This window comes from Elgaria multicarinata, chromosome 4, assembly GCF_023053635.1.
Source record: "Elgaria multicarinata webbii isolate HBS135686 ecotype San Diego chromosome 4, rElgMul1.1.pri, whole genome shotgun sequence".
NCBI classification, from domain to species: Eukaryota; Metazoa; Chordata; class Lepidosauria; order Squamata; family Anguidae; genus Elgaria; species Elgaria multicarinata.
Genome location: NC_086174.1, coordinates 29,778,365 through 29,804,383, shown reverse-complemented (window position 1 = coordinate 29,804,383; position 26,019 = coordinate 29,778,365). Strand labels below are relative to the sequence as shown.

Genomic DNA, 26,019 nt, shown 5'->3' with positions numbered 1-26,019 from the left:
TATGTCTCCAGATGCATTGCTGAATGTGATGATGATGATAATGGTGGTCTTAGCTGTTTCCCATCCTCTCCAAAGATGAGCCTGCACATACACACACCTTCCCCAAGATGGCACGATAGAGCCTGTTCTGTGTAGAATGCCACAGGCCTCAAGCCACATGCTCAGCTCTTGCCCATCAGTTTGTGCCTCTGTCAAGGAGCCTCCTTTATAAATCTGAGAGAAATGGAGCAGATTCCAAACTTGGTTGAACACCCTGCTGCAGGCACTAATCCCCCTCCATTCTCAGTATGCAGGCTTTGCCCCTTGTTTTATATAGAGTCATCAGGGTTTGTAGAGTCTTACAGAATTTTATGGGTAAAAATAGACAGATCCCTGCTCCCAAGGTGATTTACAATTTAAAATAGGCAATAGTGCAAAACAACAGAGGGAGGGTAAGCATGACCTCTGCTGTATTATTAGGTGGCTAGAATAATGTCTGTGTCAGTGGCTAGAACAATGTCTTCATCGGGGTATAGCTGTTCCATGGGTAAAGTTCTGTCTCCAGGGGCTCTGCACTCTAAACAGAGGTGGACAAGCCATAATATTAATGAGTTACATTCCTTTTAATTTATAAAAATGTGTTCCATTGGCATAATTTCCAGGCAACACATGGCTGCAACCAAGCAGTCGAACATATTAATGTAATTAATGACTGTTCATGAAATGTGTAATACTTCTCACCAGGAGCTAAGTCTTAATGGATGTTGTTCATGTTTCTGCTACACGGCCTTGAGGCAGCTGGCAAATAAGTCTTCGTTAGGGCAGTAGCTCTTGAGACATACGGTAATGTACTTTTTGTATTGCAATTATGCACCTCTATTCACTTTGCTTTGGTGCACATACGAGGAGCTTGAACTGAACAAGGCAGCCTTGGTTGTACAAAGCTCTATATAAGAACATAGGAAGAGCCCTGCTGGATCAGACTAAAGGTCCATCTCGTCCAGCATTCTGTTCACACCGTGGCCAACCAGCTGCCAACCAGCAGCCCACAAGCAGGACATGGGTACAACTGCACATTCCTACCCATATTTTCCAGCAACCGGTCTTACTGCCTCTGATACTGGAGATTGCACATAGCCATCATAACTAGTAGCCATTGATAGCCTTCTTGTCCAGGAATTTATCCAATACTTTTGTAAACCGCCCAGAGAGCTTCGGCTGTGGGGCAGTATATAAATTTAATAAATGAAATTAAATGAATACCCTTTTAAAGCCATCCAAGATGTGGTGGCCATTCCCACATCTTGTGGTAGTGAATTCCATAGTTTAACTATGCACTATGTGAAGAAGTACTTTCCTTTTATCTGTCCTGAATCTCCCACCAATCAGCTTCATGGAATAACCCCAGGTTCTAGTATTATGGGAGAGGGAGAAAAATGTCTCTCTATCCACATTCTCTACACCATGCATAATTTTGTACACCTCTATCAGGTCGTCCCTTAGCCTCCTTTTTTCCAAGCTAAAAAAGTAGGACTCCAGTGCTGTGCTTATAAAATTGGATCAGGGTTAAAGTGCTGGAGGAATAAAGTATAATTATAGATGCAGCTATGAAGATACCAAGCTGCTGAAAAAAGCATGAATAAAATATACTCTTTTAATGAAAAAGAGCTGAATTATGGAAGTTAACTGATTCAGGTGTTTTAGATTGAATAAATGCATGCCATATTTTATTACTTATTTTAAGTTAAATAAAGATTCAGCAGAAGTGCTTTGGTGTCTTCTGAATACATATGAGCAATACACTTAGCCCTGTCAGTCATGAAAAGTTAAATACATAGATATGGATTCGTAACATTTTATCCAGTCCTTCAAGGGATTTGGAGGTAGCGTATGCATAATTCCTATGTGGTATCTGGTTCAAGAACTGGTTGTATTTATTTATTTATTTATTTTATTGCATTTCTATACCGCCCAATAGCTGAAGCTATTGTGCCTAGACCACTTTTGCTGTCAAAATGACACTGTATTAGGCACCTACAAGTCATTCTCTTGGATGTTCCTCTGTTGCTGGTGTCCCTTATTTCTTCAGTAGCAGACATTCATTGAAACAAACTTCTAAATGTATTTTGACATAGGCTCGAATGTTAATAATAGAAGAGAACCTCTTGACTACTATCATCTCAACATTCATGGACCATTTACGGCATCGAGATTTACAGGGGAGGTTTCAATTTGAACGGTACACAGCATTACAGGCTTTCAAATTCCGACGAGTCCAAAGCCTGATTCTGGATTTAAAGTAAGTGTGTTTAAAACTGATCAAATAAAATATTTCTGCAGAGGTACATGAAAATCAGCTTGCAAACTTATTTCTGCTGCATTTAGGTATGTGTTGATAAGCAAGCCAGTTGACTGGTCAGATGATCTGAGGCAAAAATTTCTAGATGGCTTTGATGTCTTCTTGGAGTTGCTGAAGTGTATGCAGGTAGGTAATTTTTAAGGTACTTTGTTTATGGTAAAAAGACAAGTGAGATCATATCAGTTACTCTTCCTATTACAGTTAATTTCCCATAAATTGCAAAATTTTATTGGTAGATTTCACTGAAGAGTCAGGATATTGGTGGTTATAATTGTCCAAATTTCACTAGAGCCAATTCTTGTTACAGTCCTCTCTGTAGGCCAGGGTGGGAAATCTTTTTCCTAAGAATTCTGCTGGGCGGAGCCAGATTGATTGTGGGTAGAGCTTGCAGCATGGCATGATTGCCTAGAGCTCCCCTTCTTTCCCATCCCATCCATCTGCATCTGTCTCTCTCCTTCCATTTCCCCCCTCTCTCTGCCACCCCACATGAAATTCGAATGAGGGGCTTGTGGGTGCCAGGTTACCCATCCCAGCTGTAGGTCATCACTAGGCAGAATGTTCTGGGTCTCAGCACTGACGCTTCTCTATTGTTTTCATGCTTCCCCTCTAAACTATATGACTTCATTTGTGTCTCAAGGGTATGGATCCAATAACCCGTCAAGTAGGGCAGCATATTGAAATGGAACCAGAATGGGAAGCAGCATTCACATTGCAGATGAAACTTACACATGTCATCTCAATGATGCAAGACTGGTGTGCTTTAGATGTAAGTTTTATCTTGTTCAAGTATATTCAGTACATTTTAATCAATAGAATAGGATTTTTTTTCTTAAGTTTTTTTTGCATATGACACATAAATCAATACAACGGATCTGTTTAAAACTGGGATCTCAAATGTGCATATTTTTCAAGCAAGGAACATTGCAGTGGACTAATTTGTAGGCTTGGGTAATGAAAACAGATCTGAGGTTTGGACCAGTGCAGAATCTTTTGAAGGTAGAAGGAAAAGACATAACATTACATATGAGGAATTATCTGTTGTCTTCGTTGCTTGACCACCTGTAAAAGGATACAGTTAGGCCTGGTTCACATGTAAGTGTTTAAATTATAGGTTGTCAAGGGAATGAGCAGGTTGACTCCCATGTGCTTGCCAGTCCCATTTTGAATCAGATTTAATCACCAACCCAGGAATGCCCCATTCCTGGGTTGTTTGATGTGATGTCCAAACCTGACACTGGTTTGGTATGTTGTTGAGTTAAATTGTGGGTTGTTTAGGGTTCGAGTGCTGGGTTTGGATGTCACATCAAACAACTCAGTTTCTGGGTCGTAGATTAAACTAATTGAAAATGGAAGCGATGAGTGTGCTGAGGTAGCTCACTTGCTCCCTTGTTTGTGGCCCCATTAATTCATGGGTTAAAGAACCCATAAATTGATGTTCTGTGCGAACCAGGTCATTGTGTCATTTTTGCCGATGGGGAATGTTTCATCCTGTCAAGGGCCTCAGTGAATACAAAGGGAATTTTTGTGAATTCGCCCTTCATTCTGCAGCCTTCTGCCCTTACAATCTGCTCCACAGGGTTTGGGGGACCCTCTAGAACAGTGTAGAAGGTAGTGGGGGGCCCTACAGAATAAAAGGGGGAAGTTTTTTAAAATCACACACACCCCTTTCCACTCACAGAAGTCTCTGCTGGATCAAACAAGGTTCTTTCAGCAGAGAAGCACAATCCGATACAACCTATTAAATCCATAATTTTGTAGCTTGTGTGAAAAATAAATGATAATGTACTCTGAAATAAATGTTTGTGTTGCTTGCACAACTGGCCATGGTCAAGTAATCTTATTTTGTGATTGTATAAAACAAAGATCACATAATTAAATCACATAGAAGTTTTTTTAAGGATGTTTAGCTAGGTGAATATTGATGAACAACCTTATTAGTGTTGCGCAATCACATTTTTAAAGAAGAGATCCAGTCAGCATCAGTATTACACAGATGCTGATGAAATCTTTAATTCAGCCTTTTAAGTAAGCTCACAAAAGTTACTAACCAGTAAAAAATAAAAATAAAAAATACTAGCCTGTTAGTCTCTTTTGCTGCCAACATGAAAAACAGACTAGTAGTGTGAGTAAAAAGAATTGTAAAAACTAGTAGAAAGGATTGAATAGGATGGTAGAGGGGGTCAATTACTCATCCCCCATCCAGACCTGTACTACATTTTTGTGCTGGTCATGGAGGAAGAGGCTTTCCTTTCTCTGCGGCTTGCATGGAAGTGCAGTGAGGTGGTAGAGGATGGATCTATCCTTCTTTCACCAGCTTCGTTTATGACTACCAGGGCAATTGTTAAGAAGAAGCTTCTTTAATTTTATTTTGTTTAGGACATCTCTTTTCTCACGCTTCAGCCCAAAGGCTCTTTTACCATCAAAGGCTCTTTTACTATCTAATATCCGTTATATGAACTCAGCTGACCTGCCGTGTTCCAGAAATGAGTGATTCTGCTCATTTCTGATTGCTCCTGTTGGGAAAACGTTGGGTGCTGCTTGTGGAATGGAATCAGCAAAGTGCAATGGAATTGGCAGTGGCACAGCACAAAATACTGCCCTGTATTTTGTTTAACTGTAGTGCATTCAATCTTTACAGGAAAAAGTGCTAATTGAAGCATACAAGAAATCTTTGACTACATTGATGCAATGTCACAGTGGTTTTACTGATGGAGAGCAGCCTATTGATCTCAACATGTGTGGGCACTCAGTTGAGACTATACGCTACTGTGTTTCTCAGGAAAAAGTTAGCATTCATCTCCCAGTTTCTCGTTTACTTGCAGGTAAGAACTAAATCGTTTGTTGTGTGTTCATTTCTGAAGCATTCTATGCAGGCACAAAGGCTCAAAGGTTCTTCACTATAATACATGTGAAATTTGTCTTCTGATTGCTGTCATCATGTTTTCTCCACAAATGAACTCTAATCCCCTGCCTACTTTTTTATGGTACTACAAAGTTTGTGGCATGAGCCTGTAAACTGCATGGAGCTGCTTCCTAAATTGTTTGTTTTGCCGGACTATAAGAATATCTGCACAGAATTACCTTTAATTTGGTGCATATTTCTTTGCATATGAATTACCTTTAATTTGGTGCATATTTCTTTGCAAAGAACAAGATATGTTAACTTTTATTATACAGTGATTGATCATTGTTGCATCAACTATAGTTTAGGTATAATCCAGGATGTCACACTCGCACCCTTTAGACCATACACAAAAAGCTAGTTGTGTGTTGCACCCTAATAGGCCTGTGGCAAACTCTCTGTTTATATTTAAGGCAAGCTGTAAAAATGTGGCTTGTTGAGACTAGTCAGGCTGCATACATGGCTAGCTTGCTGCATATGATCCCAGAGGTTGGGAGATTGACAGAAACTACTTAATTGAACACAAGTTTAGTTGAACACAAGCTTTCAAATGCTCAGATAAGCGCTCGGAGTAAATCTAAAAACCAGGCTGTATCCAATCCATGCTGGTGGTGATACCTGTTTGCTCTGAGGGCAAGTGAAGAATTCATAGGAATTAATTGATTTTAGTTTGCTTTGTCCAAAAAAGCAATACCTCTTGTGGTTTGTAAGGCTGTTGCAATAACAGATTTAGTAAAGCATATGTATGTCTACATAATATGATTTGATCATGTAGGAATATTTTGTCCTACTTCTATTAACGTGATAAGACATTGCTACCACACTTAGGGAGCAATCCTATGTCCTGTAGGCACCATCTGTGGGAGATTTGGGATTGTTTGGTTTCCTGACTCCAAGCTTGTACACAGGGCTCCGAGCTGGGAGCCAGGAAGCCACCCCCCCTCCCCCTTGTAGCAGGTGTGGAGAGAATTGTGGCGGCTACCTCTCCGCTCTCAGAAAATGGAGTGCAGAGACTGGGGAAAAGGTGCATTCCTGGGGATAGTGATGGCAGGAGGCTGGAGTGGCTGCATTACGCTGTTTCCTATGGCCACTGCAGACTCCTTTCCTCCCTCTCCAAGGTGCTGCTGCTAGTTGAGTGAAATTGCCCATCTAGCAGAAATGAAGGGCTTGCTGGAGCATGGAGGTAAAGATCACCTCTACGCTGCTTGGGTTCTGCATAGGATTTCTGTTAGCCTCCAAGTTTGGAGGGTGACGGGAATAGCGATAGGACTGCGTCCTTAGACTTCAGGTTTGGGAACTACACTAGTTAATTATTTCAAGGTTTTTGGCTAGTTCATAAGTGGCATAAATAAGGATATTGCATTTATTTATTTATTTAAAAGCACCCCCTTTTCTTTTACATAGGTTTGCATGTGCTTCTGAGCAAAAGTGAAGTGGCATACAAGTTTCCAGAACAGTTACCAATGGTGAGTAGTAATCAGGTTAATGTGTGTCTATTACGGGTGTATTTCTGGAGTATTGCTTTGGATGTAAACATTGTTGATGGTAATAGTAAGGAAGTGTAGCCATCTTTCAAACAATATAACGTTTAGAAAATTTTGTTTTGGCCATTGCTGAAATACTCACTTTCAAAACCATAGCTGCCCGAATGGACTAGACTAGCATTCAGTATGTTGTTGGGGGTTATCTGAAGATCAGAATTGATAGTTGGTGTACTGGGGAGATCTACAGATGACTTGAATAAGGCCCAGTGAAGCATTATGTTTAGCAATGGATAGTGGTAACCATGGTTTGTTACCTTAAACCCGATAAGATCCATAGTGTATAGTGAAAACATGGTGTGATGCCCTGGATAGGGTAGCACCATTGAGATCTGTCTGCTAGTTTGCAAGTGGAGAGGCTATAAGGAGATGTGGAAACTTCCTTAACTTGGTTTGCTTGGTGTAGCTATAATTCTTTAATAGAAAAATGGTTTCATGTCCTAATGGCTAGCTGTTTCTTACCAAGGTTTAGGTATTTCAAACTTGGGATGTCATACTTAACCATACTTAAGGAAAATAGTTGGGGTTAAGGGCCAGAGGTTTCTTGGAACAAAGGATGCTAGAAGGAGAACACGAAAGTATGGAACACTTGCCTTTTTCCTTTTCTTTTTGTCAAGAAGTGGAATAGAATCATTTATACATTTATTTATTTATTTATTTATTACATTTCTATACCGCCCCATAGCCGAAGCTCTTTGGGCAGTTTACAGATTATCTTTTAAGGGCCTAGCAAAGTGTACTTAATGTCTAAGGCTTCTTCTGTGTTATTTTCAATTAATGCAGAGTGAACTTAGTCCACCTATGCTAATAGAACATCCCCTACGATGTCTAGTTCTATGTGCCCAAGTACATGCTGGAATGTGGAGAAGAAATGGGTTCTCGCTTGTTAACCAAGTAAGTCTTAAGTGCAACATTTTGCTCACCTCCTTCCTGTGTGAAACTGAGAGTCATAGGGCACTTTGAGGTACTTACCCCTTAAGAGTTAAAAGTCCAAGATAGCAGCTAGCTGCAAAGTTGTGCTGTGCTGTTCTTCTGTGGTTCCTAAACATGTTTGCCACGAAGTAAGCCTTGTTGAAGTTGGAATGCTTCTTGTTGCAGCCTGTATGTCAGTGAACAAGAGAGGCGAAGTTATATATTTTTGGAAGCCACTATGGAAGGTCCACTGAAGGGCAGCATATAAACCTTTTAAAGAAATACAATAAAACCATATATTTTAGAGGATTTTTAGTTTTTAAAAAAGGTGTGTTGGAAGCTAAATGAAAATACGAAATATGCTGCTAGGGAGTTACTCTTAAGTCCACAAGCTACTGATAAATGAGTTGGCAATGAGGAATTCTTACAGTAGTCCTGAAGTTAAAAATCTTGTACATCCTTGCCAATTTAGATTAATGTATTAATAATGCACTGGTAAAACAACACTGTGCCTTCATTATTATGGGCCAGCCTGGCAACAGTACTTCTGCATTTTTTCAGTTATTCTTCTAGTCTTGTCATACTTGATTATCAAGTCTTCCGATTGCTATAATTGCTTTCTGATTTGATACCGGCTCTGCATCTTATTTCATATCTTCAATTACCTTTTTATAAATTACGAACATTTCTTTCCGCCTCCACCAGATATACTACTATCATAATGTGAAATGCAGAAGAGAGATGTTCGACAAAGACATAGTAATGCTTCAGGTAACATTGTTTAAGGCCATTTATGTATATTTATACACTTATATTGTTTTCTATTAGCTCGTGTATAAAGGGACCTTTGCACCCTGGGATGTCACCAGTGTGATTAAAGGCAATTTTTTTAGACGTTCTCATATTTTCCCATATTAATTATCATAATTGTAAAATCTGTTACGTATAGGAATCTGAAATTTCTCATACTCTGTGGTGTTCTGTGTCTATGTGCATATTTCGTTGACTAGTTCAATGGTAAACCTAAGGTCTTTTAAGTGAGGCCTGATGATGCAGTAAAACTCCCCGCTTCACATACACACACACCCCTGTATGCAAGAGGAGTATTTTTTTTCTATGATACTTATGCAAGAGGGGTATATTTTTCTATGACAAACCCTCTTGCACACATCCACATCTAAAACAAATCTGCATGCACACTTCAGGAAATCTCCTATTATATTTCCTGGGTAGCTGCCATGTTTGGGCTATGAAAAAGTCATACATGAATAAGTTTTAAAGAGAACCAACTTTAAAAAATACACAACTTTGAAAAGCAAATTTTCAGCTTTATACTTGTTCTTAAAATAGATGTCACATTAACAACAAATTGAAAGGGCTATTGTGTAAAGTGCCTTGCAGCTTCCTAGGCAAAACCGAAAGAAGATCTTTGTTTATAAATTGAGATGAATTTCATGCTTTAAAGTGGCAAACCATGGAGTTTATCCCATGTATCCAAAACAAGCATAGTAATCTAATTTTAAAGAGCACAGTAGAGGTCTTGTTTTCACCTTGTCAGTGTAATAAACACATTTAAATTTTCTTTAGACAGGTGCATCCATGATGGATCCAAACCATTTCCTCATGATAATGCTGAGTCGCTTTGAACTTTATCAGATCTTTAGTACTCCAGATTATGGCAAAAGATTCAGTTCTGAAAATTCCAATAAGGTAAGTTATAGGCTATTGCAAGTTCCATTCCATACCTTCACAAACATATGAAATTAATTACCTTAATCTAATACAACATTAGACTAAGGTTGTAATAAGAAATCTCAAAAATATTTGTCAAGCATTCCTTATACATTGATTCACCCACCCACTCCATTTTTTCTTTTCTTTCAGGATGTGGTTCAGCAAAACAATACACTTATTGATGAAATGTTGTACCTAATTATAATTATTGTTGGTAAGTTTGCATTTATTTCAGCCAATGTATTTGATAGATTTGGAAACTTAGTTGGAAGACCTTTCATGTGTAGAGCTCATTTGGCTTTATTTCTTTCTGATTCTGTGATTTGCTGTTTGGAATGAGAGGGAGAAGAACAACAAGGGAACAAAACCATTCCCGCTCTGTATAACAGAACTAGTATGATGAGATATGGGGACTGCTTGATCGGTCATGTGGAGGTTACACCAGAAATACGATCTCTTGTGCTTCCTTCCGTTTTTCTTTATGAAATATAAAGTGGTCCTATGTGTATTTATTCAGGAAGGCTAAAAGCTTATTATGTGAGCAATTAATAAAAGGAATTGATCAGAGTTTGCCATAATTATTGGTTTATTTTACAGGAGAGAGATTTATTCCTGGTGTTGGCCGGGTCAGTGCTAGAGATGAAATCAAGAGAGAGATTATCCATCAGTTGAGCATCCGACCCATGGCTCACAGTGAACTAGTAAAAGCGTTACCAGAAGATGTAAGTCTTATTAAAAATTCTTTCAAGGCAAGGGATGGTCTCTTTTGATGGCAGGCAATGAATGAATTGTTCTTAGGGGACATGACTTCACCCAGCCCATATACTCTTGGCCTTCTTCACCATTTTATATTCCCTAGAAATTAGTCTGCATATCAGATTTTTCTTAGTAGCTTGTAGACATGTCGTTGTTGGAACCCAAACATAATGGGACAACTTAGAACATGGAGAAAGCCATTATTCAAGTTACTCTGCATCTGCATTGCCAGTGTCCAAGATGGGCAAATATGGCTGCTGCAGAACTTCAAGCTGGAGGAAAGTGGGAAACCAGAACAGGAATTGTAGTCTGTTCCTCGTCTGTCCATCCCCCACCCTGCCGAATGATTCCCATACTTGTATTCAAAGTTAAGAGAGAGGGCACAATCCTGAGAGAGACCTAAACATGCTTATTACTTTCTGATTGATAGATCATAGAAACATAGAATAGTAGAGTTGGAAGGGGCCTATAAGACCATTGAGTCTAACCCCCTGCTCAAGCAGGAATCCACCTTAAAGCGCATCTGACAGATGGCTTTTCTAGCTGCCTCTTGAAGGCCTCTAACGTGGGAGAGCCCACGACCTCCCTAGGTTATTGATTCCATTGTTGTACTGCTCTAACAGTCAGGACGTTTTTCCTGATGTCTAGCCGGAATCTGGCTTCCTGTAATTTGAGCCCATTATTCCGTGTCCTGTGCTCTGGGATGATCGAGAAGAGATCCTGGACCTCCTCTGTGGCCCTATTGGGCCACTTAGAGTTATGGTTGGGAACACAAATTTGTACATATTTCCATGGGGGCAAAAGTCAGTTTTGGGGGCATAGCTAAGCTCCTCCTTGTCCAACATATCCCAAATTTTGCACATAGATAGCTACGTAATTTTCTAGTGGATTAACTAAATTTGTTGCACGGCAAAGCTTATTATGGGATGTTATTGGGAGGAGAAAGGATTCACCCCTCACATAGGGCTGCATGGGAGGAAATTAGCATTGCCCTTTGACATGCAGGTCCGTGGGGAGTTCTTCTAGTGCATAGGTTATGGTAGGCTATGTTTCAAGAAAACTATTTGGGAAGTAGTGGCTAGTCATATGCATATTGAGTGATGCATAATTTTCTGTTCCTTTTTCCATTATACAGGAGAACAAAGAGACTGGAATGGAAATTGTGATTGAAGCAGTTGCTTGTTTCAAGTAATGTCCTTCCTGCAATAACCTTTTAAAATGTGTAACATAGCTACATTTTGTGGCCCAGTTAATTCTTAAAACAGTATATGCTATAAATTACCTTCTCTTAGTATACATAATTACACTGACTACTGTGACGACAACAACAACAATTTATTTCTTACCTGCCTCTGGATCGAGGCAAGGTACAACACAAATACAAAACACCATAAAATACATATAATTGATTAAAAACATATAAAACTAATACATTATTCAAAAGGAGCACATTATTAAAAGGCATCTTAAAATTCAACTGGCTAGGAATGTATCAGCCTCTATTATCTGAGTGATTATTGTTCAGGTTCTGTCTTATTTCTTAGTATACAGAAATATGCAAAGGAGAACATTACATGGGGGGGTGGGTGGAATCCATGTTAGCCTGTTGCAGCAAAAATGTATCTACCCAGTTGAATTTTAAGATGTCTTCTAATGTGCTGCTTTTAATGACGTATTAGTTTTGAATGTTTTAATTATATGTATTTATGGCATTTGTGTTGTACCCCGCCTCGATCCAGAGAGAGAGGCGGGTAACAAATAAATATTACTATTATTATTATTGTTGTTGTTGTTGTTGTTGTTGTTGTTATTGCATCTTAAGGGCTAACAGATATATTACGGCATGAACTTTCATGGATTAGAATCCACTTAATCAGATGCCACATGAATCTAATAAGTAGACTCTAGTCCTTTCTAGCTCATGCTTGGAGTGAGGAATTCACAGAATCCCAGCCTCCTCCTTGCCCTAGAAACTACATCACTGCCTGGATGCTGGGTGGTGGAACAGGAGAAAACGGGATGGCCTCACCCAGTGCTGGCATCCTGCCTTCAGTAGGCTAGGCCTGTACTCCAGAAGATAGTCTTTTATAGCTCTTTGCCTGACTTAAGCCAGAGCAGCAGCTCTGTCTCTTTCTGTTCACTGAACCCGGCACCTGTCAGGAAGAAACTAGACATGAATTTCTTAAGAGGGGGCTACTTTCTCTTCTGGTAAACTATTAAAAAGATCAGATTGTGCCTGAACAACATATCTCATCCTCCGTTTTCAAAAGGTTTGCAGTTTCATACTTCATGAATCTTCTTTAGAAGCAATATTCTGTAATTAATGTGTAGATTCTAAGTTTTCTTTTCTGTTTTAGGAAGCCAGGACTCACAGGCCGAGGATTGTATGAGTTGAAACCAGAATGTGCTAAAGATTTCAACTTATATTTTTATCATTTTTCGAGGGCGGAGCAATCTAAGGTAACTATGGACAATAAATTATAATTACGTGGCTGCAGTGGCTCTCAAGCTTTGTATTCAGTGAACATTATGATGCACAGTTTTACTATTTGAGTCTGAAGCAATGAATTCTGCATGGGTGATGCTCTTCAGTTTACACACTGACATCAAAGAGAATGTACATGACTGTGCAGAATTCAGTGCATTGCTGCCTGCAGTGGCGGCATAGCATCACTACCTTTGCTGTGTAAATGAAGCAGTATGTGTGCTCTGTCCTAAATCTTAGTTTCCTAAATTCAAGTTAATGGTTATATTAGCAGAATGCAATCCAATAGTATGGTCCCGTTCAGAAGACATCTTAAACCATGGCTTTAACCATGTGGTTAAGCCAGAAAGCCAGGCTGTGTTAAGAAGACACCTTAAACCACGGCTTTAACCACAGTGACTAAGGCAAAAGCCTTAGTCACCAAGGTTAAAGCCATGGTTTAAGGTGTCTTCTGAATGGAGCTTTAGGCTTCTGTGAAAGAACTAAGGAAGATAGTTTGGGTGCTGTAAAGGAGCACGCACCAGCAAAAGCCGGCCCTTGGACTGGATTTAGCACAGATCCCCAGAACAAACGCTCACAGCTCACAATTTGGAGGTTTAAGACCATTTATTTCAGGAAATGGGTAGGTTACATGGGATTAGCAACTAAAACTATTAAAACATGCATATATATAAGAACCCAGAAAAAGCAAGCCAGAAAACTAAAACTACAGTTCATACATCACCCAGCCATGGAGTCAGCCAGCCACACTGAACTCCCCCCACAAGTATATTTTATAGTTTCTTTTCCTCCAACTCCTTCCCCCCTCCCCTTGGCTTCTCATACGTAGATCTTTCACACCTCCGCCTGAGATGTTAATGTCTCTCAAGGCCGGGCGGACATGCCTCAGGCGGTTCCTGGCATCACCATTCTCCCCCATGCAGCTGGACCGCTTATCTCCCTTTTCCTATGAACCATAACAATAAAATTAACACGTTAAAAGACAGGCCAGCCCCAGTTCCATTCACCCATCCCTTACAGGTGCGAGCAAAGAAGTAGAAACAGGAAAGGTTGTGTGAATGGTTTCATTAACTTGTGGCCCTCCAGATGTTTTGGCCTACAACTCTCATCAGCCCTAGTCAGCATAGCCATTAGTGAGGGCTGATTGGAATTGTGGCCCTCCAGATGTTTTGGCCTAGAAGTTGCCCAGCTCTGTGTTAGAGGAAGGAATTATTGGCATGCAGGCAACTGAAAGAGAAAGGAAGCCTAGTGGCAGAGTAGCTGATAAAAACCCAACAGTCAGTTGAGAAGCATAGGTAGAGGATGCAAAATCTGAAGGAAAAAGGATGGAGGAGGCAAGAAGAAAAAGGGGGCATAGGGACAGTTGTGTTGTGTGCAAGGAAGGGGTGGGCAAACAAGGGAGCTTTGCAGTCTGAGAGTGTCCAGCCAGTGACTGGTGAGCCATCTGGCAGTGGCCATATCGCAGCCTTTACTAACCTGGTAAAATCCACATGATTTGAGCTATAACTCCCATCAGCCCCAGCAAGCACGGCCAGTGGTTGGAAATGCTGGAAATTGCAATACAAAGCGTCTGGAGGGCACCATGTTAGATAAGTCTGCTGCTGTATTGTTTGATCTGCAATCTGGCCTTGGGTTTGGACTGTACCACATCTTTATTGCCAGGAGAATCCTGAAAACCATACTGGGAAAGATAAAGCTGCTTGCATTAAGTGCCCTACTAGTTATTGACCCAGGTGGTGATGCCGTGCACGCAGGACAGTAACATTGTTCAGAAGAGGGCAACCAGGATGATCAGAGGTCTAGAAACAAAGCCCTATGAAGAGAGACTGAAAGAACTGGGCATGTTTAGCCTGGAGAAGAGAAGATTGAGGGGAGACATGATAGCACTCTTCAAATACTTAAAAGGTTGTCACACAGAGGAGGGCCAGGATCTCTTCTCGATCCTCCCAGAGTGCAGGACACGGAATAATGGACTCAAGTTAAAGGAAGCCAGATTCCGGCTGGACATCAGGAAAAACTTCCTGACTGTTAGAGCAGTGCGACAATGGAATCAGCTATCTAGGGAGGTTGTGGGCTCTCCCACACTAGAGGTCTTCAAGAGGCAGCTGGACAACCATCTGTCAGGGATGCTTTAGGGTGGATTCCTGCATTGAGCAGGGGGTTGGACTCGATGGCCTTGTAGGCCCCTTCCAACTCTGCTATTCTATGATTCTATGATTCTATGATTTTAAAACCCAGATGTAAACTATGGGCAAATGTAAACAAATATTATTTATTTCATTTCTATACCACCCAATAGCTGAAGCTCTCTGCGTGGTTTATAAATGTCAGTCTCTAATACAGATGGAACAAAGGTGCAGTATTATTGTTATACTCACATAATGTAGACAAACAGAACAGGAAAGCAAACCAGCAGCCTTTAATTATGTAAAAATAATATTTTTGTCCTTGGCATTTAGAATATTAACTTCTTGTTATTTATAAGGCAGAGGAAGCCCAAAGAAAACTAAGACGACAAAACCGGGAAGATACAGGTATTTGTCTTACCTATCTATATAGCTATCACTGTAGCTATCATTGTTGCCTTTACTTCTTCTTTTTTTAAAAAAAAAAAAAGTGCATGCAAAGCAATAGAAGTATGCTTGCTGCTGTTTTCTTTTGTTCTCAAGGAAAAGTATAGGGCTGCAGTCTAAAGGGGACATTTATGTGTGCCTAAGAAAACCACATGTGCAATTGGGGCTTTTTGTGTGTGTGGTTTACACTACTGCACGTCTACATCTGACAAGTTGTTTTTGAAACTCAGCAGCAGCTTGTCTTTGCTATTGCAACTGCAGCAGCAAAAGCCCCAGCTTCACGCCTGGTTTTTTAGCTTAGGCTGTGTGCAGCTTGTGACTCATGAATCTGAATTGAGCTTACCGTCTATGTATCATGCCTTCCAGCTGCTTGACTGCCTCCCCATTTCTGCAGCCCCAGGCAGCTATACACAACCCGTTAGCTCGTGAGCAATGTTTGGTTGGGGTGGGTGGGTCACAATTTGTTTCTGCCTTAGTTGGCTGAAATGGACCTTTTGATCATCATCTAATATCTCCATTTTTCTTGGCATGCTCCATCTTAGATGCCTTTAAAAACCATCTGTATTCTTCCCCAAAAGTTTCACAATTGTACGTGCTCATAATGAATTATGTAAAGTATAGCCTATAGAAAGTTTGATATTTGAGGTTTGCAGCAACAAATACCATAGACCAGAATGGTGTGACTGTTGCTCCTCATGACAGAATCCTTTGCCTTTTTAGTAACGTTTTTATGACTGAAATCCCAAGACATTCTCATGTTAGTTCCACCATTCCCTATGGAAGTGGAGAGCTGACATGGGAATTTTCCATATAATCTGTCCCTCCCACATGATTTTATTCATCAAAAGTTACTAGAACAGTATAGGATCCAACCTTGGAGTATTAGCCACTGGACTGTTTTTTGTGCTTGAAGAGTAGCACTGAAACTGTTGAATTCAATGGGACATTATAATGAAGTCTATTTGTGTACTTTTGGGGGGAAAGGCACCATTCTTTAAGGACAAGTCTTTAAATATTCTGGGTTATACTGGATTATATCCAGTGGTGTCCTGCCGTCAGAACAGACACACCTCCTGCTTGCATCCCCTGTACACCCCGAATTCTGTTCCAGAGGGTTGGGGGATCTTGCAGAGCAGATGTAGGAGGTGTACAGAGGAGGATGAAGGAGAAGGGGAATTCCTGTTGTGAGAGCAGAAATCACCTCATGTAACGTTGGATCTAGCCCGCTGTGAAGGTTGCTAAACCAAGAGTGTCCAATATTTTATTTCTGTTTCAGCTCTCCCACCTCCTGTCCTACCTCCATTCTGCCCTCTGTTTGAAAGCCTGATCAATATTCTGCAATGTGATGTCATGTTGTGTGTTATGAGGACGATACTTCAGTGGGCGGTAGAGCATAATGGCTATGCCTGGTCAGAGTCCATGCTGCAAAGGGTGCGTTTAAGCTTTAAACTCCAGGTGTTGTTGATTCACATATGAATGCTAGTGAACTGTACGTGCCGCTTTTTAGAGATACAACCTCTGATCCCGTTAATTTTTGCTTAGGTTTTGCATTTGATTGGAATGGCACTGCAAGAAGAAAAGGAGCACATTGAGAATGCTGATGAAGATAATGTAGTGACGTTTACCTTCAGTCAGAAGATCTCAAGTAGGTTGATACTTCTACACATATTGCAATTTTCTGGTCTTCTAAAAGGATTGGTTCTAAAAATGGTTTTTGTTAAAGGTGATGCTGCATTGACTTTTAATACTGCAGTCCTATTTTTTTAAAAAAATAACCTAAGAAATTCTACTTTAAACTTACTACATCACTAGAACAAAAGTGAACTATAACTATGAGTAAAGTTTTCAGTTTTTCCATTTGCTGTGGATGAAGCATTATGTCCTGTGTTACGTCCTGAACATAGTATCTTATTGTACAAATAAGTATCATTATTTTTCTTTTTACCCTTGAAGGCTGCTTCACATACTGTTGTTTTTTAGCAAGTACATGTTACATGTTTTTAAGTATGCTTGTGGCACATATGGTTAACAGTATATGTATATATTTCAGATACATACACAGAGATTGCCTGTCACTTCCTGTGGAAAAAGTACATTTGCCTCCAAATTGGAGTTGAAGTGATCCTTGGTTCCTCTCTTTTAATCATCATTAAAACATCTTTTGCAGTTGAGGTGCAAAGATGTGCTAATGAATTGATTGGAATTGTGTGTGCAAAGGTGGCTTTAATCCTTGTTGCAGTGCCTTTAAAGAACTTTGCCACATTGGTACCCACAGGAGTGGTCTGTATAAAAACCACATATCGTGAAAATAAGTCCTCTTTGGATCATAGTTCTGTATTGAATTTAAGCTAGCAAACTGGATTCAAAGAAATATACCCGATGCATATGTTGAGTTGCTTCCTTTATTCTTCTTTGAAACAGGGCCTGGTGAGGCACCACGCAATTCCCCAAGTATATTAGCTATGCTAGAAACTTTGCAAAGTGCACCCCATCTGGAAGTGCACAAGGATATGATCAGATGGATCCTAAAGGTAAACTGTGCTGCATTATTTCCACATCTTTATGGCTGAAATTGTACAGTATTTAAAGAGCAAATAACAGTATCCATTTTCTTTTTGTAGGCTTTTAATGCTGTTAAGAAGCTAAGGGAAAGATCTTCTACAAGTCCTGTATCAGAAACTGAGGGAAATATTATGGAAGAGGTAAAAGTAATGAAATGGAAAATTTGGTGATTTGGGGATATATAAGGTAGCCCACAAATAGCAAGTGTACCTCATCTGACAGATTCTAAATGTAATGTAGCTGATAGTCAATACCTAGTTTAATCAGTATGGCGAGAAAAATTGTTGTGGAATCTGCCTGATACGTGTGTCAAGAGTTCTTTATGTGAAAATATTTTAAATTCTAACTGAGATGGGAGGTAGTGTTAGTCAAAGTATAGAATAAAGTATGCAAGTAATGGTGTGCATCAGAATGTTTATTAACTGTAAACTGAGGTTCTTTGGGGTCTGTTTTTACCAGAATTCATTTTACAAGGTTTAATAATATAGTTTGCATATTCTTCACATACCTACAGATTTCTAGCAGCTTTATTTATTTGTTTTGTACCACGCCTTTCTATCCAGAAAAATGACACTCAAGGCAGGTTATAGTTATAAATAAAACTTGATTAAAACAATAATAAAACAGATGCATTAAAACACAATTAAAATCACAACAACAACAACAACAGAATAAAAACTGCATCCAGCCCAACAAACTCACGTGCATGCGAAAGACCGGCTTGAATAAAAACAGTCTTTGCCTGCTGGCAGAAAGACAACAGAGAGGGGGGAAACTTAGCTTCCCTCTGCAGGGAGTTCCACAGCATGTGGGTGGCCACTGAGAAAGGCCTCTTTTGTGTCACCACCAAAGACAGCTTCTGAAGAAGGGCTTGCATTGGGATTTAAATCAACCTGTATGCAAAAGACAGACCGTGGCTCTGTGGGGGACCACCTTCAAGCCGGGTAATTAACCCTTTCCCCTCTTACCATCTTTATAATCACTCACTTTCCTGTGGATTTCTCAGTCGTGCTGGAGGGGAACCTTCAGGGTTCCCCTATATGGCCCACTACTCCCCACCCAGTACCCCACTCCTTACCATAAAAAAAGAGATCTGTCTTTTACACATGGGTGCTTTAAATCCCCATACAAGTAAAGGGAGATTAAGTCCATCGCTTTGCATGGTTATTTAAAGGTGCTGCATGCAGAAAATCAGGGATGGATTGTGTGTGAAATTGAAGCCCCTCAAGGACCATATTGTTCTCACATCCCTTGTGGGGGCACGGATCCCCCCCCCCAATTTTTGGATTTTTTTAAAAAAATACCATGGCCCTGATTAATGCAAGACAGAACCAGGATTTTTTTTTTAAAAAAAAGTGCCTACCATTTCCAAAAAATAGGATGGGGGTTGGGACACTCATCTCCCCACCATGGGTCCTGTTCCCTCCCCCCATCTGATTTTTTGGGGTGGCATTTCTAAAATTCAGTGGAAGCCCATGGGGAACAATCTCTCCATAGGTTTCCATTAGATCTTAAAAGTGCTCCTCACGAAAATCCAGGGTGGTGGTGGTGAATCCCCCCACCATGAGGCCGGTTGCCCCAAGGTCTCATGGAGGGAGGGTGGAATTCCCCCCATCCAATTTTCAGGAGAGGCATATTTATTTATTTATTTATTTATTTATTTATTACATTTTTATACCGCCCAATAGCCGAAGCTCTCTGGGCGGTTTATTATTTCCCTCAGCCCTATTTTTGCACAAAAAGGGGCCAGGGAGATTTTAAAAAGGGTGGGGGAACCAACCCCAATCGCAGTCAGAGCTGGGAAGGGGTACTTAGCGGCAGACAAGATGGGTCTGCCACCTGGTCCGTGGGGATGTGGGGTGGAGGACTGAAAGGGGTGAGGGGGCCCAATTGTCTGGCAGTGCAGTTACACCCCCAGGGTGTGTTGTTTGCAACAGCTCACCCTGTGGCTATCATGCAAACAGCCCCACAGTGTTTGTGAAAGCATGCTCCTTCTTGAGTGACATGACTCTTAAAAGAGGGAGAGTGGCAAGTATATTATTGTATAAGAATGTTTGGCTTATTTTACCTAATTGTGTTTAATCCTGCGTTAATTGTGTAACTGGCACAATATTGAAGGCCTAAGTTATGACTAGCTATTTATATTTGCTAACACATTGACTTTGTAGAGCTCACGAGATAAAGAAAAGGCTGAGAGAAAGAGAAAAGCTGAGATTGCCAGGCTGCGAAGAGAGAAGATCATGGCACAGATGTCTGAGATGCAGCGACACTTCATTGATGAGAACAAAGAGCTCTTCCAGCAAACTTTAGATGAACTTGAAACTTCTACCTCCAGAATGCATGATAACAGGTAAGATGAAAGTGATTAGAGCCTTTGAAAAGCTAGCACGTGGCTCCATTTTTTTTTTAACAGGAAGCCCTCACTTTGACATCTTGCAATTGCATTTCTAAGTAACACCTGTGTTGCTCATTTATTAGATTTGAATTCTACATGTCTCTTCTGTGAATGGAAGGGCTTCATTTGTTCACAGGCAGTCTTTTGATGCAGCAGTGGATCCTGCTAGCAGAAGGGGGTGAAGCAATTTTCACCCGTTGTCCTCTGCTTCTGTAGACTCCCCAACACACTTCTTCCAGAGGGTCCCCCATTTGGGAGGCACAGGGGGAACTGGCAAAGGCCACATTCTCCCCTCCTCTACTGGCAGGAGCCTCCCACAGGATGCAAGCCTGGATGTTTTTCTTAATTGTTATTTCTTAGCATGTCTATCTTGCCTTTCCATTATCCAGTGCTGATGGCATATGATTTTACATAAAATCATAAAAATATGAATTAATACAGCACCAACCAATTACCACCAAAATTAAATGAGAAAAGCAGCAGTTACTAATAGACACAACTCTCAAGAGAACACCCAACAGAGAACTTGTTACTTGCTGTCTGGGGCCTTAGTTAGACCTAAGGTTTATCCCGGGATTGTCCCGGGGTCGTCCCTGCCTGCTCCCAGGATCCCCTGTGTGTCATTTACATGAACAGGCATGACCCCGGGACGATCCCAGGATAAACCCTAGGTCTAGCTAAGGCCTAAATGACAGCGTCAATCAGATTTCTGTGATAGCTGTTTCTACTTATTTCCATTTTATTTTATTTTTTTAAAAATCAGATATATAGTTGTCTAATTCAGACTATTATTTGATATTATGGGAATCTGCAGACTAAAAACGCACCTCTTAGCGACTAGAATCAAGACATGGGTAAAAGAAAAATGATACTTTCATAGGAGACTGGGGATTGGGACCTGCTCTGCTAAGATGATTTGTGCAGCACTTGCTGCTAGGAAGAGCAGTAGCAGTGCTCATTCTAGAAGAGCCCAACCTCCATTGCCCCCTTGGGGGAAATGTGGTTTTGCTATATAGAGAAAGTTGTATCCAGTGACGGATCAGATTCCACCTCCCCACTCTGCCCAGAGCAGTCCCTTGCGCACACACACCAGATATCACATGTGTGCAAGGGGCTGCGGTGGCGGGGTAGGGGAAGGGAAACACTTGTTGGAAGTCCACTTGTGTTATATTACATTTCCCCCAGACTTCTGTTACCAAATTGTTCATGGTGAGAATAGCTCTTAATGGATCTCACATTATGCCTCTGCTCACATTGACAGGTTCCTGTTGTATTTTAAACATCTTATTGCAATGGCTCAGGTATATCTGGGTTCCTTACTTGATACAAATCAAGTAAAAGCTTGCATTAATGAAAACTTGGTGAAGTTTTTTATGTGTTGTGATTAGTAGCTTTCTAATAGGCTCTAAGATGGTTGTCTCCTATATTCCCATTGTTGACATCAACCAAAAGGATCTTGCATGTCCTTGTATATACTCTGGGTTCTGAAATGGCTGCAACATAATTCTGGCAGGTCTAAAGCCCTTTTAGAGTATTGGTTTTAATTGTGGCCACTGTGTGGTACAATACAGAGTTCCTCGGGCTTCTTGTAGAAATGTTCATATGAGCTGAATGGAAATGTTTGAGTTCACACCTGTATATGATGAACTGAATAACTGCCTTACTTTGGTAAACATTTCAGTGAAATACTTACTAATATCATTTGATTCTAGTCCTTCAGTTTCAGATACCAAGCTCATAGCCTTGGGTCCTGAGCAGACTAATGTGATTGAGCAGAGGCAAGTGGTTACCTGTATCTTATGCCAAGAAGAGCAGGAGGTTAAAATGGACAACAAAGCCATGGTCCTAGCAGCATTTGTTCAGCGATCAACAGTCTTGTCTAAAAATAGAAATAAAGTGATTCCAGATCCTGGTAAGTAGAGGCAATAATGTGATATTGCATATCCATTATATCTTTGCGTACAATTTCAGCTGATTGCCTACATTTCGAATGCACAGGACTTTGTCCTAAAATAACAACGAGAAAGATTCTGTTCACAGTCTAATTAAGCTGAAATCCTTCAAATTAACCTGCCGTTAGCTTAGTGCCACTGGCCTTAAACAATCAGGATTTTCCCAGTAGCTGAGGTGAATACATGTGCACTAAGCATGGGCCACCTTGGGAAGTAAGTTTTTAAAACCTTTAACTTGACTAAAATCCTAGTGTGAGCAGGCATCAAACAATAGGTTAATTCCCTGTGTATTGCCCAGGAAGGAGGGATCATGTGACCTAGATTTTCGCCTCTAGGTCTGCTAGATTCCATCTAGTCCCCGTCCCCCCCTTTACCCAGGACAGAGCTCTGCTATTCAGCTCTCTTTTCATGTTTCATCCTATCTTTTAATTATTTTCCACCCAATTTTTAAAATAATTATTTAATGTCCTCATTCTTTTATGTTCTGGTTAAAATACTCCTCTTTTATTGTAATTTTGTATATAATTAATGTGAGTAACATTTTAATTGAATATTCCCCTTTTAATGTTCTTAAATGTATTTATATGCAGAAAAATACGATCCGTTGTTCATGCATCCAGACTTGTCATGTGGAACGCACACTGGTAGCTGTGGACATATTATGCATGCCCACTGCTGGCAAAGGTAATTGCTTTTTGAATATTAACAGATGTTAGTTATGTAGTGTCTAGGCAGCGAAGACGGAGGTTTCTTCTAACGTCTAGTGCACTTGGCCCAGCAGTTGTGTTTGGCCACTTACGAAATTCAGGATGTCGGTGGGTACCATGTACACTGATGGTGCTATATAAATAAATAAATAAATAAATAAATAAATAAATAAATAATACCTGCCAGGAAATTTGTTTCCACTCTCGCCCAACTTCCAGAGTCCTTGACTGTATGCTGCAGGTCCTGATAATGGTTTGATTCCAGTAGCTCCCAATTGGCAGGCTGATCAGGAGAACCTGTGGAGATTTCCATGGTGGCATCTCATTTGTGGAATGCTCTTCCCAGAGAGGCCCTCCTGGTACTGATGTTGTGGTCTTTTTGGTGCCAGATAAAGACTTTTGTATTTTCCCAGCTTTTTGATCCTTCAATTTTTAAAATTGTATTAGAACATTTTTAGCTTTTTGCACTGCTGCTGGCTTTACTCTAGTTTTTACTCTGGTTTCAATTTTAGGTTTTTATGTTCTGTTTTATTATATTGTATTTTATGGTTTTAAGTTTTTGTTTTTGTTTTTGTGAACCACCCAGAGAACTTCAGCCATTGTCAGATATAGAAACGTAATAAATAAATAAATAAAATTAGGGAAACCTTATATGAAGTACGTGATATACTCATGAGTGTGTATTTTGCATTGTGTTGATGAAGGCAGCAAGATAGTATTATTGAACTAGTTTTGCAAAATTAATTTAATATCTTACGTTGCTTTCTAAAGATACTTTGATGCTGTTCAAGCAAAAGAGCAAAGACGACAACAGAGATTACGAGTGCACACAAGTTACGATGTAGAAAATGGAGAATTCCTTTGCCCTCTGTGTGAATGTTTAAGCAACACTGTCATTCCTCTGCTTCCTCCTCCAAGGAGTTTATTTAACAGGTCAGTTATTCTTTGTAAGCATCTCGGTCGATTTCATAGAAATAGAACTTCTTATCTGAACCATTCAATTTGGCTAATCTATGGAGCTGGAATTGAGTAAATGCTATGCTTTCTGTTAAAATAGTTGCAGGGTTGGGTGCTTTGTGTACCTTGTACTTAAGTTCTCAATTTTGGAAACTTGAAATATTCAGCCTATAGACTGCTGAATATTTCAAGTTTCCAAAATACTAGTCATGATGGCTATATATTAGCTCCAGGATCACAGGCAATACACATCTGAGTACTGGAGAACATAACATGAGTGGAAGGGTGCTTTTGCACTAATGTCTTGCTTGTGGGCTTCTCATAGGCATTTGGTTGGTCACCATAGGAACAGGATGCTGGACTAGGTACCCCTTTGATCTGATCCAGCAGGGCTGCTCTTACATTCTTAAGCCCATGAAATGCAAGACGTACAGTCTGTGGCATTTCCATGCAAAACTCAGATGTGTACAAGAGAAGCAGTTGCCACTCACAATAGCAGTAATTGGTGATAACACAAACTTCCTAGCTATGTTATATTTTGACACCTGCAGTAGAGGAAAATATTATCCTTATTCTGTTCATTCTCTCCATGGAAGGTTTCTGATCTAGTGGAGCATTCCCAGTCGTAGAATGAGGGAAGCTGTATTTTTCACCACCGTGAGCACCATTTTTGGTGGAGAAGTGGAATATACGTTTAATAAATTCCCTCTCTTCATGCAATCTCCTTCTCTCACCCACCCTGAAAATCTGCTCTGGAGGGTTGGGGGTAACAGCGTGGGAGATGCCACTGGAGACTGTAGGAAAAGGGAGGACCCTGTGAAAATCCACCCCCTCACTTCCTGCCGGCCAAACCATCCTGCCTGGAATTTCGTTCAGGGAGTGCTTCTGCTGGCAGGTAGAAACACTGGAACCAACGCATTGTTTATACAATGCATGGTTAAGAGAAAGTTTTCAGTTTATCATATAATTAATATTCTATTTTATTTTTGAAGTTGTCACAAATTAGTATGATACCTCTACCGATTCTGAAATGCAGTTGGCGACTCATTATTTTTAAGAGTTGTATGCTTTTAATTTGTTTTGGGTTTGCCCTAGAAAAAGCTGCAAATGGCTAACCCACCAAAGTCTCACGTGGCAAAACCTTAGCGTTGATAGGTAAACACCAGTAATCATCTGCTTAACAGGTCAGAGAGCTGTATTAAGAGATTTGCTGTGCCAGAGTAGAATCTGCCACATTCAAACTATGTCATGGGGATTAGCGGTTTTCTTCTGTTGAATACTGGATTATACATTGTGGCCACAGGAAATCTCAGTTCTGTTTACAGAAATTGAGACTAAGTCCCTGAAGGAAAGGACTCTGCACTTAATCTATATGTGTGTAGCTATTAAAGCTGTTGAATTTTGCCATTTCCAAGGCTCAGATTCAAGATGATTAAGAATTGTTTTGTTCTTGGGTCGTGGGGGAAAGAGAATAAGATGCCTACACATGTTAGGATGAACATTTATATTGTTATATGAGACCCTGGAGTATCCCTGATATCAGTTCCTACTACTGTTCATGTTGCTAATATAATACAGCTAGTTCTTAATGTTTCATCTCTTCATCACACACTAGCAATGTTATGTAGAGTATGATAGCAAAATAGGGCAGAGAATTGGCTTTGGATCAGAAAGGAAGGGAAGTTCTGCACCAAAAGTTGTGTGTTGCCTCTTTATCCCAAAGCCAGTGCTTGGATTGGTGTGTGTGGGGGAAGCACATGGGTAGAAAGCTCAGATAAGGCTGCTGCAAAATGACAGAGCAATACTGCACCCCAGAAGCCTACCCTGTAACCTGGTGGCATGTGGGGAGTGATTTGGAAGGGAGTAAGGGAAAGGAAGCAATGGCCATAGTGATCGCCCAAGTTGGGAAGGAACTGGAGGAATGGGAAAGGGAAGGCGACAGGGTAAGTGGGCAGGAGCAAGTAGGAAACCAAAGAAATCCGTTTCCTTGCCTGTGGACTTCTGGAAGCAGTTGGCTGTCGGAAACAGAATACTGTGCTACATAGAAGCAGTGAAGGGGATAATACTTGCCATTTATAACACTTCCACGACTTCAAAACACTTCTCATACGCTATCCTGTTCTAATCTTTACAACCGTACAATGCTGGTCAATATTACTGCAGAATGTGGAGTTTGGGCTGCTGAGGCTCAGAGTTGCTTGGCCC

At 40.4% G+C, this 26,019-nt stretch overlaps 1 protein-coding gene across 2 annotated transcripts in view; it reads left to right on the top strand.

Moving 5' to 3' along the window:
• The window catches only part of UBR2 (ubiquitin protein ligase E3 component n-recognin 2), a 67,808-nt gene that overhangs the window by 24,325 nt on the left and 17,464 nt on the right, over window positions 1-26,019 (top strand). For both annotated transcript variants that reach the window (XM_063124004.1, XM_063124005.1), the window contains exons 12-32: window positions 2,115-2,278; window positions 2,365-2,464; window positions 2,976-3,104; window positions 4,977-5,160; window positions 6,645-6,706; window positions 7,565-7,675; window positions 8,399-8,464; window positions 9,281-9,403; window positions 9,578-9,641; window positions 10,025-10,149; window positions 11,319-11,371; window positions 12,541-12,643; window positions 15,154-15,202; window positions 16,518-16,672; window positions 16,784-16,886; window positions 17,663-17,772; window positions 17,863-17,943; window positions 19,972-20,153; window positions 21,911-22,110; window positions 22,741-22,834; window positions 23,629-23,790. In XM_063124004.1, coding sequence (XP_062980074.1) covers window positions 2,115-2,278; window positions 2,365-2,464; window positions 2,976-3,104; window positions 4,977-5,160; window positions 6,645-6,706; window positions 7,565-7,675; window positions 8,399-8,464; window positions 9,281-9,403; window positions 9,578-9,641; window positions 10,025-10,149; window positions 11,319-11,371; window positions 12,541-12,643; window positions 15,154-15,202; window positions 16,518-16,672; window positions 16,784-16,886; window positions 17,663-17,772; window positions 17,863-17,943; window positions 19,972-20,153; window positions 21,911-22,110; window positions 22,741-22,834; window positions 23,629-23,790 — 2,420 coding nt within the window. The remainder of the gene's footprint in view (window positions 1-2,114; window positions 2,279-2,364; window positions 2,465-2,975; window positions 3,105-4,976; window positions 5,161-6,644; window positions 6,707-7,564; window positions 7,676-8,398; window positions 8,465-9,280; window positions 9,404-9,577; window positions 9,642-10,024; window positions 10,150-11,318; window positions 11,372-12,540; window positions 12,644-15,153; window positions 15,203-16,517; window positions 16,673-16,783; window positions 16,887-17,662; window positions 17,773-17,862; window positions 17,944-19,971; window positions 20,154-21,910; window positions 22,111-22,740; window positions 22,835-23,628; window positions 23,791-26,019) is intronic.